Below are 13,259 nucleotides of genomic sequence, written 5' to 3'. Positions count from 1 at the left end.
ACTCCTTATGAGAAGGATCCACATTTTATACGTTGTTTGCACTGCAACACATGACTTTTAAGCACAGCACTGGAGAAACTGAAAGATAGCTGTCTTCAAAATCTTGGTCACACACACACATATCATAACCTCCTACTCTCATACTCATTCCCCTTTTTCAGATGTGTGTCCATGACACTAAATACCCAGATTTTTTAAAAAGGTTTTAAATCTTTATAGACATTGCACTACATTATTGACGTTGTCTTCATGCAGTGTATACAAAAGAAGAAATTAGAGATATAAGAAACTGTTCAGACCAAAATAACCAGGAAGAATATATCCCTTGAGAAAAGGTCTTTTGGGTTTGAATTATCAGGACCGGCTGTCTCCACTGCTATAGCTCAATTTCCAACCTGGCTGATTGGACGACAGTCAGAACACTGTCTAAAAATCAAAATGCTAAGGAAAAATGAAAATAAATATTTCCTTACAACTTTATTTTTCTATGTTATTTATTTTATGTATTCAAATGTAAACATCAAATTATTATAGAAAAAATACTGCATAAATGAGATACGTTAAATGCCACAGGCTGATAAGCACTTCTGTAATGCTCTAGTTTATTTTCATTTTCCCTTATATATGTATCCACACTTCCACATAGGATATAACAATCTGCCTTCATATAGCATATTTTATACATATATATGCAACAATGTCACATATTTTCAAAATTCAAGGTATCTGGCAAATATATAAATATTTCTCTAAGCCAAAAATTCCTCATACATTTATCAGACAATTTAGAAGTTAAAAGCACCACTGATTGAAATGGATATGTAACAGAGGCTCTCCAAGTATTTTACATATTGTAATAATCTGGACACTTTACATGTAAAGCTAATTATCCTAGCACAGTGAACAATATTTAAATATTGCCCTCTTCCGACCTCAGGCTTTGACACTTAAAAATGTTTGTATGGGTTTCCCCTCTTTGTTCACACAAAGAAGTGTGTAACAGATCCTGCTGCCATATCAAAATCAGATTCAAAATTTCCATGAAAATGAAACCAAACCATATTGAGATCTGACCACTATAAAATAGCAGAGTATTTCACATAATGAAGTTAAGGGTATAACGTTACCTATACAAGTTGATATCCTGGATGTGGATTATGAAACTTGAAGTGTAGGAAATGCACCCATGTGTAAGTAGGTTGGGAACTTCTCTAGGAGATGTTGGTGATGGTGACGATGATGGGTAAAGGCCTCCTGATTTATAAAAAACATACTTTATCCTAATGTAACCTACAGTGTGTTTTATCAGGAAAAAGAAAGAAATCATCGCTCTTCTACCAATGTACCTTTATGAATTTTCAAGAGAAATATTGGTGGATGTGCAATCCATGGTAGAACATTAAGCAATTTTATGGATAATTAAGGGAAAAGTTGTGCTTATTATTTTAAACCTGGCTTATCTAGGGTCTGTCTTAACTGGTTCAACATTTTGCTTGAGAAAATGAACAAGCCATCTGTCAGCTCCACTGAAGGGAAAGTATACAGCAGTAACATGCTCAGTCGCGACGACCACAAGCCGCTCCCCACTTGAACTTGTCAGTGGCCGATGCACAATCCAGAGCCAACCGTAAGCATTTCGCTTTTACCTGAACTAGAGCCAGGGGGATATGTTACTACATGCATTCATTAAACAAATAATCATCGAGCACCGACCTCCACAGTTCATGGAATCTACATCATCATCGGTTGTTAAGATACCATTATTTTATACCACTCCCAGGGAAAAACACTGCCAATTAAAAAAATGACAGGTCACCAACTATAATCTGCAATCCCATTTCTGAGATGTTAAACTGGTAGGGGGAGAAAATGCATTTTACAATCCATGAAATGTGCTGTGGGCAAGCGCCAGCTCAGGGACACAGTGAGGGAAGAGAAAGCTCCTCCCCCACAGAGCTCTCAGCCAAAGGGAGCCTCATCAGGACTTAAATAGAGGCTCCTCTCCTGGTTGTATGTGGTCATGCAGTAGGAGAAGAGATCCCTCCAGGAAGGCCTGACATCTCAGACCAGAAGACTGGGAAGTGTACAAAATACGTGATTATGAAAGAGACTTCAAGCCAAATGCCATGAGAAAATACTTTCTTTTAATGATTCTTGTTTGCCTGAATCTGTCCGTTCGCAGCTTACTCATGGGCTTTTATCTTCCTTCTTCCCTTTCAAAATTCCTTCTCACCAGTCCCCTATCACCCCCACATCACCGTCTCCAATTTCTTGCCTCCCTTATTACTCACATATGTCAGTCTTCTCAACTCCAAATATTTTTCATACCCTTTCCCTTTTTCTCCCAAGAGAATTTGGTTAGCTTGTTCTTCTAGCCATAAACCAAACACGTGACTGAATATGATGAATTTTAGTTCTGGCTGGTTACTTGTGTGCTTTTATATTGATGATTGATATCCAATCTGATTTTCTGGATTTGCTTGATATATGACTGAGAGTTTCTGTGAAGCCACCAGAGGTGACTTTTCTTTGGTATTTTAGGTAATTGTTCAGTTCTAGCAATTAAAGCAATGAGGGAGGATATGACTGACATATCCTCTGACTCTGGGTAATGGTCAGAAATCTCGAAGGATATAGATCAGCTCCCTTTCAGGAATAAAACAGTACTAAATCAAAAGGGATCAGCCCTTTTTTAAATGGCCTTACTGATCATGAAAAGAATCCAAATCTTCAAAAGAAGACATAGCACTTATCATACATAATCTATTGCTGTCAGATTTTTAAAAATAATATACTCAAATGCTTATATCATATTGAAAAAGATATTTTCTATAGTCTACCAAACTAAAAAACATGTACTTTGGTTCCTTTCCCCACAATTTATTATACAGTTGGGCATTCTCCAACATTACAGGCCTTTCTGAATAAATTCCCCTTCCTGACATTCTCATAGGTGTTCTTTCTGGCTTCAGAACTCTCCCAAAGAATTGTTACTATAAAGAAGCTAGAAAGAGTGATTCTGAATTAATTTCTTAATTCCTTCATTCCACCAGTATAGATTGAATACCTTCCCTAGCCCTGGAATGGAAGGGTGTATCAGACCTGGTCCCTACCCTGAGAAGGCAGCAGTGAGTCTTGATGTGAGCAAAGGTCAGAGAGATATGGGTCAAACCTTGACTCTGCACCTGCTCATTGGATCCCCTTTCCACCCCCACTGCAAGGAACATAACACCTCTGAATTTTAACTTCCCCACCTGTAAAGTGGAAATAACAATTGCTGTTTAGCAAAGTTATGGAGAATGAAGGGTCTAAAGGAAAGTGTATAAGGACCAAGCACAGTGCTGGCATATTGGAGACTCCCCACAAAGGATGATTTCTTGTCTCCTTTCCTTAACAGCCACAGCCATTTGCTACTGTAGATATTCCCAAGTATAAATTAAATTTTTTCCTTTGCTTTGCACTTAATTTCTTAGTTGCATACTTCCAAGATTAACAATTTTACTACTAAATGGTAGGGCAAGATGAAGGGGTCTTGGATCATGTAGAGAGTCTTCCTGAGGTTATATTTAAAAAAAAAAAAAGCTTAGCTCTAAGAATTATCTGCAAATATATCTTGTCCTCCTCATTGTTCACAAGGAAATTTTGTGGCTTTTGCATGCAAATGTGCACATCCAAGACTTTCAGATAATCTATTGCTAGAGAATGTGGCCAAGTATGGTATCCTATGATGTGTTTGAAAAGAAGCAGGCTTGGAAGAAATAATCGTAATCATAATCACAACAACACTGATTGAGTACCAACTGTTTGCCAAATACTGTTCTAAGAACCTTATGGTTGTTCATTCATTTGGACCTCATACCAATCCCACTGGACAGATATTGTCCTCATTTTCCAGACGAGGACATGGACATGCTGTGACTTGCCCAAGGTCACACAGCCAATGGGTGGAGTAGTGGAGATTCCTGAATCCGAACCAAACAGTCTAGCTCAAGAGTCCAAGCTCTTCAATACAACACCATACTATATTTTGAAAGTTCTCTTTTCAAAAAAAGTATTCCAATATTGCAGTAACTCACAAAGCAGCAATATCTGCTATGCAGCCAACAGGCATCTCTAGGGCCTTCAGCATAAATAGGCAAGTGGGTAGATGCTCAAGGGTTTCTCTGAAGCTAAAATATTACATACGGGCTTCTATGCAAACCAACTGGGAAGAGACTCTAGTGAGAAAATAAGGGCAGGTACTTCCAGCATCTGCATTAAGATTTCGTTTAAACTAATGCCACCTTCTAGTTCCATTTTATTAGTCATAAGGCTAACATTTATTGAATTTTTACTGTAAGATGCATACTTTTATACATAATCCCATTTACTCCTCAAGCCAATCCTATCAGGTACGTACTGTTCATTCTCACTTTGTTGATAGCAACACTGAAGCTCAGGGCAGATAGGGGCTTGCCCCGGCTGCACAGCCGGGGGTGTGCAGAGCAGGCACTGGGACACCCACTCTTATCTGCCACACCACACTGTCTCCCTTGGAGTACACAGGGTCCTCCACACCTCTCTCTGGCTCTGAGAACCACTGTGATGTACTGCGTGGGAAGTCAGCATGAAAACCAAACCGTCATGCCTCTGACCTTTCCGTGCAATGACCCAGAAACCAGAAAGGCAAAGATCTCCATGGCTTGGAAAAGGGAGCCTGCCGAGGACCAAGGGTCTCCGATCAAATCGAGGGTCCCCGATCAAATTGAGGGTCCCTAACCCCAAGAAATGTCCTTATACGAGCGCAGAAGCTGGGGAACGCTAGCCCTTATCCAAGTGGCTTCTCCCCCAAATAAAGAAACTAAAAAGAGAGAGTTGAAATGGGTTTGCCTAGTTGGGGAGTGAAGGGAGATGGTCTACCGCGGCGCAGAGGGTCTTTGTACAGGAGAAGAAGAAGGCTCCGAACCATAAGTGTACGGCAGCAAGGGAACCAAGAGGCTGGCGAGAAAGGGAAGCAGAAAACCAGAGCCCGTGAAACACTAGCACCTACGGAAACAGAGGGCTGTGTGGGTGGAACACGACAGCCCGAGCAGAACACACCCCCTCTGCCTCTGCCCAAGAAGAGAGGTCTTGCTGGAGGGCGTCACCGTGCCACCTCCATTGGAACTGCCCCTTGCTTAGTCTAATGTTGGTCCTTCTCTTTCTAAAAAGTTCTATTTTTCTAAAACGTATTTCAAAAAACTGTAGGAGCCCAGTTTGGGGCAAAACAGCACCAGACTAAAGGGATCTGGAGGGTGGGTGTGAAATGGTGGGAGAGGCCCACTCTCTCTAGATAGCAACTGGTCCCTGGGGTTTTCTGGGTCATTGACGTGTTTGGGGCTGTTACAATGACTATTTCGGGAAACTGGTACACGGCATACTACATACACAAATGTCATATGATATTTTATTTGATGTGACGGAAGTCCAAGTGTGTCACCACGAATTTACATTCTCAGTGCTTTGTGCTGCTCAGCTGTAACATCAAAGCAACTGCTAACTTCAAACTGAGCAGGGGCATGAATCTAGCTTTCTGTTAAACCAAGTGTTAAGCGGAGGGTCTTTGGTTAATTACACCTATTTTGAAGAGCCCATCAAGTTTCAAATGAAATGTGGCTGTTTCTATCACCTTTTCAGGGCGGGGGGAGGGGGGGTAGGCAGTTCTCATTAAGTCTCCATGATCTAGCAGAAAAGTTCTAGCACTAACTAATATGTGACCACAACCCCAGAATTACCCCTCGCTGATGTTGTGAGGCCAACATATGCTCATGAGCTGGGCTGAGTTGCAAAGAGATCTGATTTTATTTTTAAATAAATACATTTAGAACCAGGGCCCTCACTGGCCAAGTTACTACTGACATTGTGGTGTGTTGTTCTACCTTCAGGGCTTTTTAAACTAGATCTGATTGTCCAAGACTTGCAAGGTTGTACTGAGGAGGGAGGCAAGAGCACACTGCATAACCAAGAGTCATTTGTTTTATGCATACTTAGTCCCAAAGCTCCAATTCCCAATTTAACCAGTGTCAACAGATTCTTTCTACCCAGAAAAGTGGGGGAGCTAAAGTCTTTACCAAAAAAGAAGCAAAAAAGCTTCTTTGTTTACAGTCCTTCAGCATAATAGAAGGGGGATGGGGTGGGTACAGGATAAAGCGATAGATGAAGCCAAGATTAATAGTTGATCGTTGTTGAAGCTAGGTGATAGGTACAGGGGAGTCCATGACATCACCTCTCTACTCTTGTGCATGCTAGTGATTTTCCATAATAATTTTTTTAAATCCACAGAAGTACTAGGAATTTCCATGAAGTAGAGCTACTGAAGTCCAAACCTGATAGCGATGGTGACCTGTGCAAATAAACCAGCTTGCCAGCTCAACCCCTTCTCCTTCAGGTACTCTATACTCCGGTCAACTCAGGTGCCACCTACTGGTGGCTCACCTAGTCTATACTCTCCCACCTCCTTGCCTTTGCCACGCTATTTCCCTCGGCTTAGAATGCCCCCTTTCCTCGGCTCCAACTATCAAAATCCAACCATGGAAGGCCTAGGTGAAAGGTATCCTCCTCCTTTGTTAAGTCTCTAATTACTACATTTGGAAATAATCTCTTCCTCCTTTGTACTCCAGAACTTTGCTGGTGCTCTCTTGGGCACAGCCAACTGTGTAATGATAACAATCATGGCAATAAGAAGAATCATAATAGCAGCTAATTCATACTGTGTACGAGGCATTTTAAATATGTCATCGCTCTCAAGCCTTACAATATCTTCTGAGGTTATTACCTTTTATTATCACACTCTACAGATGAAGATCTGAGGTTCAGAGAGGTCTAAGAGGATCCACTGTGATGTAATGCCAGATGTGTCACCATAAATTTTAAGCCTTTGTGCTTATGATCCTTAGTGACACCACCAGAGTAATATAGCATAAGTTAAAGTCTGGCTGGGGCAAAACTGTAACTTTCAGGAAGACCTGAGAGCCCACGTTCCTGATGACTACAATACGGTATATGCCTGTTCCTCCTATTGAATTCTAAGCTCCTTCAGAGAAGGGACTGTGCCTTTTTCCATTTCGTGTCCCCCAAAAGCACTGTGTGGTACAATTCCATGTATACAGAAGATGCTCAATAATGTCTTGCTAGTTGAACAATGTATTAATACAAAGCAGTTCTGCCTAAGGACCATGTCCAACGTTTATAACCCAACTTTTGTCTACCTTCACAAGGAAATGAGATGGACAGATCAGCCCATAGATGATCTGCCTAAGTATCTCTCCTCCCCACCACCTCTGTTCACAGGCCACAAAACTAAAATGGTTTTCATCTTCTCCCTACACTGGCATTCTAAGTGACCAGAAGGAATTCTTCCCTGATGCTATTCTTATGTAGCCTCCCAGCTGTGGACTCCTTCCCCCACCCTCTGTAAAACTCCCACCCCTGACAGCCCTAGGAAAAGCCAAAGGGAGTCAGACTTTGTCTCGGTGATGACTTGGGAATCTGGAACTGAGGAAAAACAGGCTGATTTCCCCCTTGAGTTTCCTTACTCTTATTTCTCCTTTCAGACTTCCTAAATCTGCTTTCTTCCCAACCCAATTACACGAGGTTGTTGTTGCTGTTCTTTGATTATATTTTTGACCTCCTTCCTGAATGCAGTGATGCTCTCTGGACTGGTCTTGAGAACACCTTGGGAGTAGGCTTGGGTGCCTTCAGTTCCTTCCCCCAAACCCTCTCAACATTCCTCTTCTTTTAGCTACAGGTCTTCTCCCTCTAAGGACCCAGCTTCTGCTGTATTTCTGCAAGGTCTTACTCCCAGCTGGCTTTTAAGAACTGAGAAGGTCCTGGATGATGAGGTGTGAGCTCATAATATGATAAAGGTCCTCCTTTCCCTATAGCTCATATATGAATATGAGCATTGTAACTGAGGAAAAGAAGAGGAGAGAAGGCCTTCTAGTCCCCAAAGAATGAGGCAATAATGGTAAAGGGACCAGCAATGGAGGTGAAGTTTGGGGCAGAGGCTAGTCACCTGCGCCTGGCTCTAAATGTTCCCTCTTCTGGACTCCCACAAGCTGTGTTCCTGGAGTGTTAATGTGATGTGAATTTCTATAGCTTCTTTTATTGAAGGTTATTTGCCTTGGTCATAGATTTAGCTCTGCCAGTAAAATATCCTGGGGTGTGTGTGTGTGTGTGTGTGTGTGTGTGTGTGTGCATGTGTACCTATCTATGAAGAGGTAGATGGGGCTACACTGAATTGTGTTATATCAAACAGTCTCAAGCTTTATCTAATGTCACTCATCTTGACAGCCTTGCATTTTCAAAATTAATAAAAAGCATAAGGAAGCTGCTGCACAATCATCAACCAAAGAATCTTGGCCACCAAGCTAAATATCTAGTCATCTGTGTTGTACATTAAGTGTGAAGGCACATATCACAGTTTGGGATTTAAATGGAAAAATCAATACCCTACAGGAGTCTCCAGTTGCACAGCAGATTTTTCTATCAGCCAATGCTTTGTTTGTCAGTGCCTTCTGATTACACATCCTTGTGCATTCCAGGCATGGATTTTGCTTTGCTTCTGTTTAGGTTACTTAACCCTCTTCCAAGAAGCAGAGGCTGGGGGTGTGGGGAAGAGGGCGGAGACAATAAACAGTCACTAATAAAGTCTGAGGCAAGGTCCAAGCTACCTGGCCAGGGCACTTTCTGTCAGCCCCTGTGGTCCAGAGGGTTAGCTGCGTAGCCCTGTGTCCTGATCGCTGGGAGCCTAGAAGCAACCTGTGGCCCCAGGGTTTTCTCCCAAGGGCCATCGGCATCCCCCACGGGGTTCCTCCACTTTCTAAACACACCGCTGCTCTTGCTGCAGGGAATTATGCAAGATGGCTCTTAAGCTAAGAAAGCACTTTGGAGTGGGACTTGCAATCTTTTTTCCTGAAGTCTTTAAAAATTTGCTCTAAGCTGCACTAAGAAAACTCCAAGGACTTCCTATTTCTCTCTTAAGAATGTACAAGTCTCTTTCATATAGAAACATAACTTCTCCGGGCTTCATAACCAGCCAAACACCACTGTTTCTCTTGCAGTTGAAAAAATTAAATTTCTCCTTGGAGAAATAAGCTTACTTGTTTTTTCTCTTTACTCTCCTTTTTCCTTTATCACAGAAAAGTATGCTGATGAAAATAAAGCATTTCTAACAGCGACGAGAAGGACAAAGATTATACCAATCTCTCAAAACTACTGCTAACACAATATTGTGTTTAAGCATAGCAGTGATTAAACATATATTTTCTCTAAAGATAGCTGGAAAAGATGTTCACATGTATGTCTTACTTCCTCCTATATAAACTGACCACAACCAGGACTCAAGCATGTTCATTTTACCAATAAATATTTTTTTAAAAAATCAAATATGGCATATTACTTTTAACAATTTCTCTAAGAAGAAATAAGATACTCCCCAATGCATTTTGATACCAAAACATAGTATAAATGGCCCACAGCCTAGGGTCTTCTGCTGGATAACCATAGTCATAGGTGAAATACTAAAACGGAAATGAATGAAAAAAGTTTCCCCCAACATAGGTCACGCTAACAGGCCTGGAAGTTGAAGAGCCCTAAGATAAAATATAAGGTGAGCTGAATTTTCAGAAAAAAAAAAAAATTGCATGTATAAGCAGCAAACTGGCCTGCGGATTGGTGGGTCAAGGGACAGGACACAGAGTGAGTGGCGCTATTGTAACCATGCAGTCTGTGGAGCGGGGAAAGGCGTTTCTCACTGGCAACATCCAGCTGCTGCGGCTAGGATGGGTAAGAACGGCATTTTTCTCTCTTCTCCTGCTCTTTGGACACCTTGTTTTTAATGAACAGTTGGTATCAGAGCTAAGTCCAAAGACTGTTACAAGTGGGCTTTCCTAATGCGGAGACCTGGCAGAGCTGAACTGTGTTCGGCCAAAAAACGAAATAGAAATGAGACTACCTCAGAATATAACAACTGAGCATCCTCATTCTCTTTCAGTGTTTTCATTTAGTTGGAGCAAATGTTTTTGCTTTAATGCAACTGAAGAGAAAAGAACATTTAGGGACAACATAGCTAGATCCCTCATAAAGCTTCATTTTCAAAAGCAGTGTTTAAATCTCTAAATAAATGACTATTCATTCTCTGTTTACTTTAGGTAAACAGAAAATGCATTGCGGAGCACTCATTTTCAAAAGCTAATCAAGAACATTAGGTCCCAACAGATTCATTTAATAGAAATATAATAGGCATTCCTGCCTGCTTTTCATCTTGTCTTGCTGTAAATGCTAAAATGAACAGCAAATTAACCCTGCATTGGAACAGAGTCCCTGTCACAGCTGATATCCTCTCTCTCACGACTTGTAAACATCCCTGCATCCTGTCGCTGCTTTGACTTCTCCTACATAGAAAAGCAGAAAGTGCCTGATTGAGTTTGGCAAGAGAGTGTAGGAATACTTGAATTCTAAAGGGAGTACTGCGTGTCAACTCTGCTATCTTTCCTAGCAGAACAAAATATTACCATGTTGTCTCCTAAAATAGTGTACAATTAGGAAGTAGGAGGAGGAGTGGAGGTGGGATTGTTTTTTTCCAAGCTACATATATCAACTGTCTTTCTCTGTATTTTTAACTTTACTAGCCATTCTCCAAATGGCTGGTTATAAACTACTATACAAAACAAGCTAATAAAGACAGGGCCATCCAAGCTCTATAATCAGATATAAAAGATTTGCAAACAATTTGAGATCTTATAATTCATATTCAGTGATATCAGAATTAGCATTTAGAACTCTATACAGAAAAACTATAATACTTCATAAATTATGTAATAATGAACAAACCCTTTCAAAAACTGTTTTCACTGTGCTAAAGTAACATTCTAGACTTGTTGTAAGTATGTTATTCTTACAAGTAGTTCGCAGTTATTCTTGAAGGCAAGCCTTGGAGTTTCCTTAGCATAGTGCTGCTGGGGAAAATTTTCAGCATGTCCATCTTCATCTCTAGCCTGAAGGGAAATATAATGGCCTATTTAGGGACTTACAAATAATGGAAGAAAAAAAAGCTAAAAGCATAACAGCTCAGATCATTAAACAAACGGGAATCCAGAAATAACAACATTATTAAGAAGTTTGTTTAAATACGCAGTACGCCTTTTAGATATCAAAATTTGGGATTTATTTTTCTTTACATAGTTTGGTTTGAACATGCAAATTCATCGTGGTGTAATATTTTAAATGATATGAAGCAAACCAAAATCAAGTAATTTTGTTGGAAATTACCACCACTTCGATCTTCCAGTGACTTTTCGTTGCACATTTAGGATTATATGACATACGTACGTGTTTAAACTTTTTGGCATGCTTAAGCAATCTCTAGATAATGCACTTTAAAAAAATTCTAATAGCAAGGCCATAAGAAAAGCAATTTGCATCGTTATATTTTGCATTGTAATACTATTAAAGATAAACTGATTCCCCTTGATTTTTAAATAAAGATCTGAAAGGAGCAATGATCTAGTAAGAACAATGATTCTTCAATTGAATGCAGTAAAAAAAATAGATTTAATTAAGAAGCTGCATTAAAAGTTACTGGTTATTTTGATCTACACTGTTAATTAAGAAAGCTGAAGTTTAAATGGAGACATTAACAGAACCCATTAGCAATACCGCTTGCATACAGTCTTCTCTTCCTAATCTCCATCAGTCTCTGGTTTGGAGTTGGAGAGAGGGAGAGGTAGGTGAGAGGAGGCGTGTCTGCAACACACTCATTAAACCATTCATTTGGGTGACACTTGCACCCCGCTCTGCTCTCATCTCATCTTAGCCCTAACTGCTCTCCCTTTCCTGGCCTCCTGAAATTCACAGCTGAGCTGTCTCCCTCACATATGGCTTGCATATAATTATGCATATTCCATTTTGCACTGCATTAAAATGATGAGCTCCTGGCTCCCTGCCAGCTGATTTTAAAAAGCCCAAGTGAAGTAGGAAAAAGGAGAGAAACACAGGGAGAGCCGCACAGGAAGCAGCAGGTAGTTCTGTCTGCTGTCTCTTTAGATAAAATGTATGTCTGGCACCAAGGAAACAGCTGAGAACTACCTGTTGTGATGTATGGATGGAGGGGGGAGAAAACAATGTGTCTACGTCTGTAGCACAGTGATGACAGCCCTTGTGTATTGTTTTTCCTTTCATGGAGTGAAATTTGCCCGCTGACAAGTATCACTCAGAGCTCCTCTGCTAGACTGGGGACTGTCATTTTAGAAATGGATCCAGATTTTGTCCATTTTAGGAGGTATAGCTTGTCTTTAATAAAGGCTTCTGCCACTTATTACAGGGAGGGAACCGGATGGAATTTGGAAATGGAATGTCATGGGCAGGGATATCTGGGTTACAAGAAGTCGGTGGGAGAAGTCTGTTTTGGTTTCATTTTTGAAATTTATGAACACCTCTGGGATTCGGTGCCTTTTCATGACACCTTTTTTCCCCCCTGCCAAGTCAGAGTAACTTAAAAAATGCCATTACAGGATTGGACTACATGGGACAGAAAGTGTAAGCATCGTTCGCATCTGGTGGTTATGCAGGCACTGAAACCAGTGATGTTCCTTCTCACAGTGTCAAGCTCTAGGCTGCAGCTACATCGGGGTCTAAGCCAATAGAGTCTTAAATGGGGCCCACTTTAAAGTGGAGTATATAAAAAAGGCAGCTGGAGGAAAAACAGTAAGATATCAGTGGGTAGGAACAATGTTACATCTTCGATTCTTTGTAAGTGCATTTTAAGCCACTCTGCGAGGTCTCTTGAGGGCAGGGACCTCATCTACTTCATCTTTCTTAATTCTGCCATGCCCAGCGCCTTACTTTTAGTTAGTACTTAACAAACACTGAAGTGATGGGAAAAAAAAAACATACATGGATAGTAACTAGACCCTACCATAAACAACTCTGCAGAAAATGCCACCTCAAAATATGCTAAACTTGGTGGTAGGTTTATTATATTCCTGATGCAGTATGATACATATGCTTGGAAACACACTTAGCGTATAGTTTACGAGGGCTACTATTTACATATATATGTCTATATTCAATATATATGTATCTTGTGTATAAATATTCATAAGGTGGAATATGTTTATTATGCATGTACTATGTGTACACATTCATACACACCAGATGCCTGGGGATATTTTCAACATTGGTGGCAAAAATACATCCATCCCACTTACATGTAAGGTGATCACAATCCTTTTTATATTTTT

At 40.5% G+C, this 13,259-nt stretch overlaps 1 protein-coding gene across 3 annotated transcripts in view; it reads right to left on the bottom strand.

The window, feature by feature from the left end:
* SOBP (sine oculis binding protein homolog) overlaps window positions 1–13,259 on the bottom strand; it is a 162,332-nt gene that overhangs the window by 55,565 nt on the left and 93,508 nt on the right. For 2 of the 3 annotated variants that reach the window (XM_081828752.1, XM_081828753.1), the window contains one exon: window positions 10,920–11,015. The exons of the other annotated variant lie outside the window; for it this stretch is intronic. In XM_081828752.1, coding sequence (XP_081684878.1) covers window positions 10,920–11,015 — 96 coding nt within the window. The remainder of the gene's footprint in view (window positions 1–10,919; window positions 11,016–13,259) is intronic. 3 annotated transcript variants of the gene reach the window in all.

This window comes from Leptonychotes weddellii, chromosome 8 (genome assembly GCF_054177405.1).
Source record: "Leptonychotes weddellii isolate Sample4059 chromosome 8, ASM5417740v2, whole genome shotgun sequence".
NCBI classification, from domain to species: domain Eukaryota; kingdom Metazoa; phylum Chordata; class Mammalia; order Carnivora; family Phocidae; genus Leptonychotes; species Leptonychotes weddellii.
Note: the sequence above shows the minus strand (reverse complement) of the source record. Positions and strands in the feature narration are given on the sequence as shown.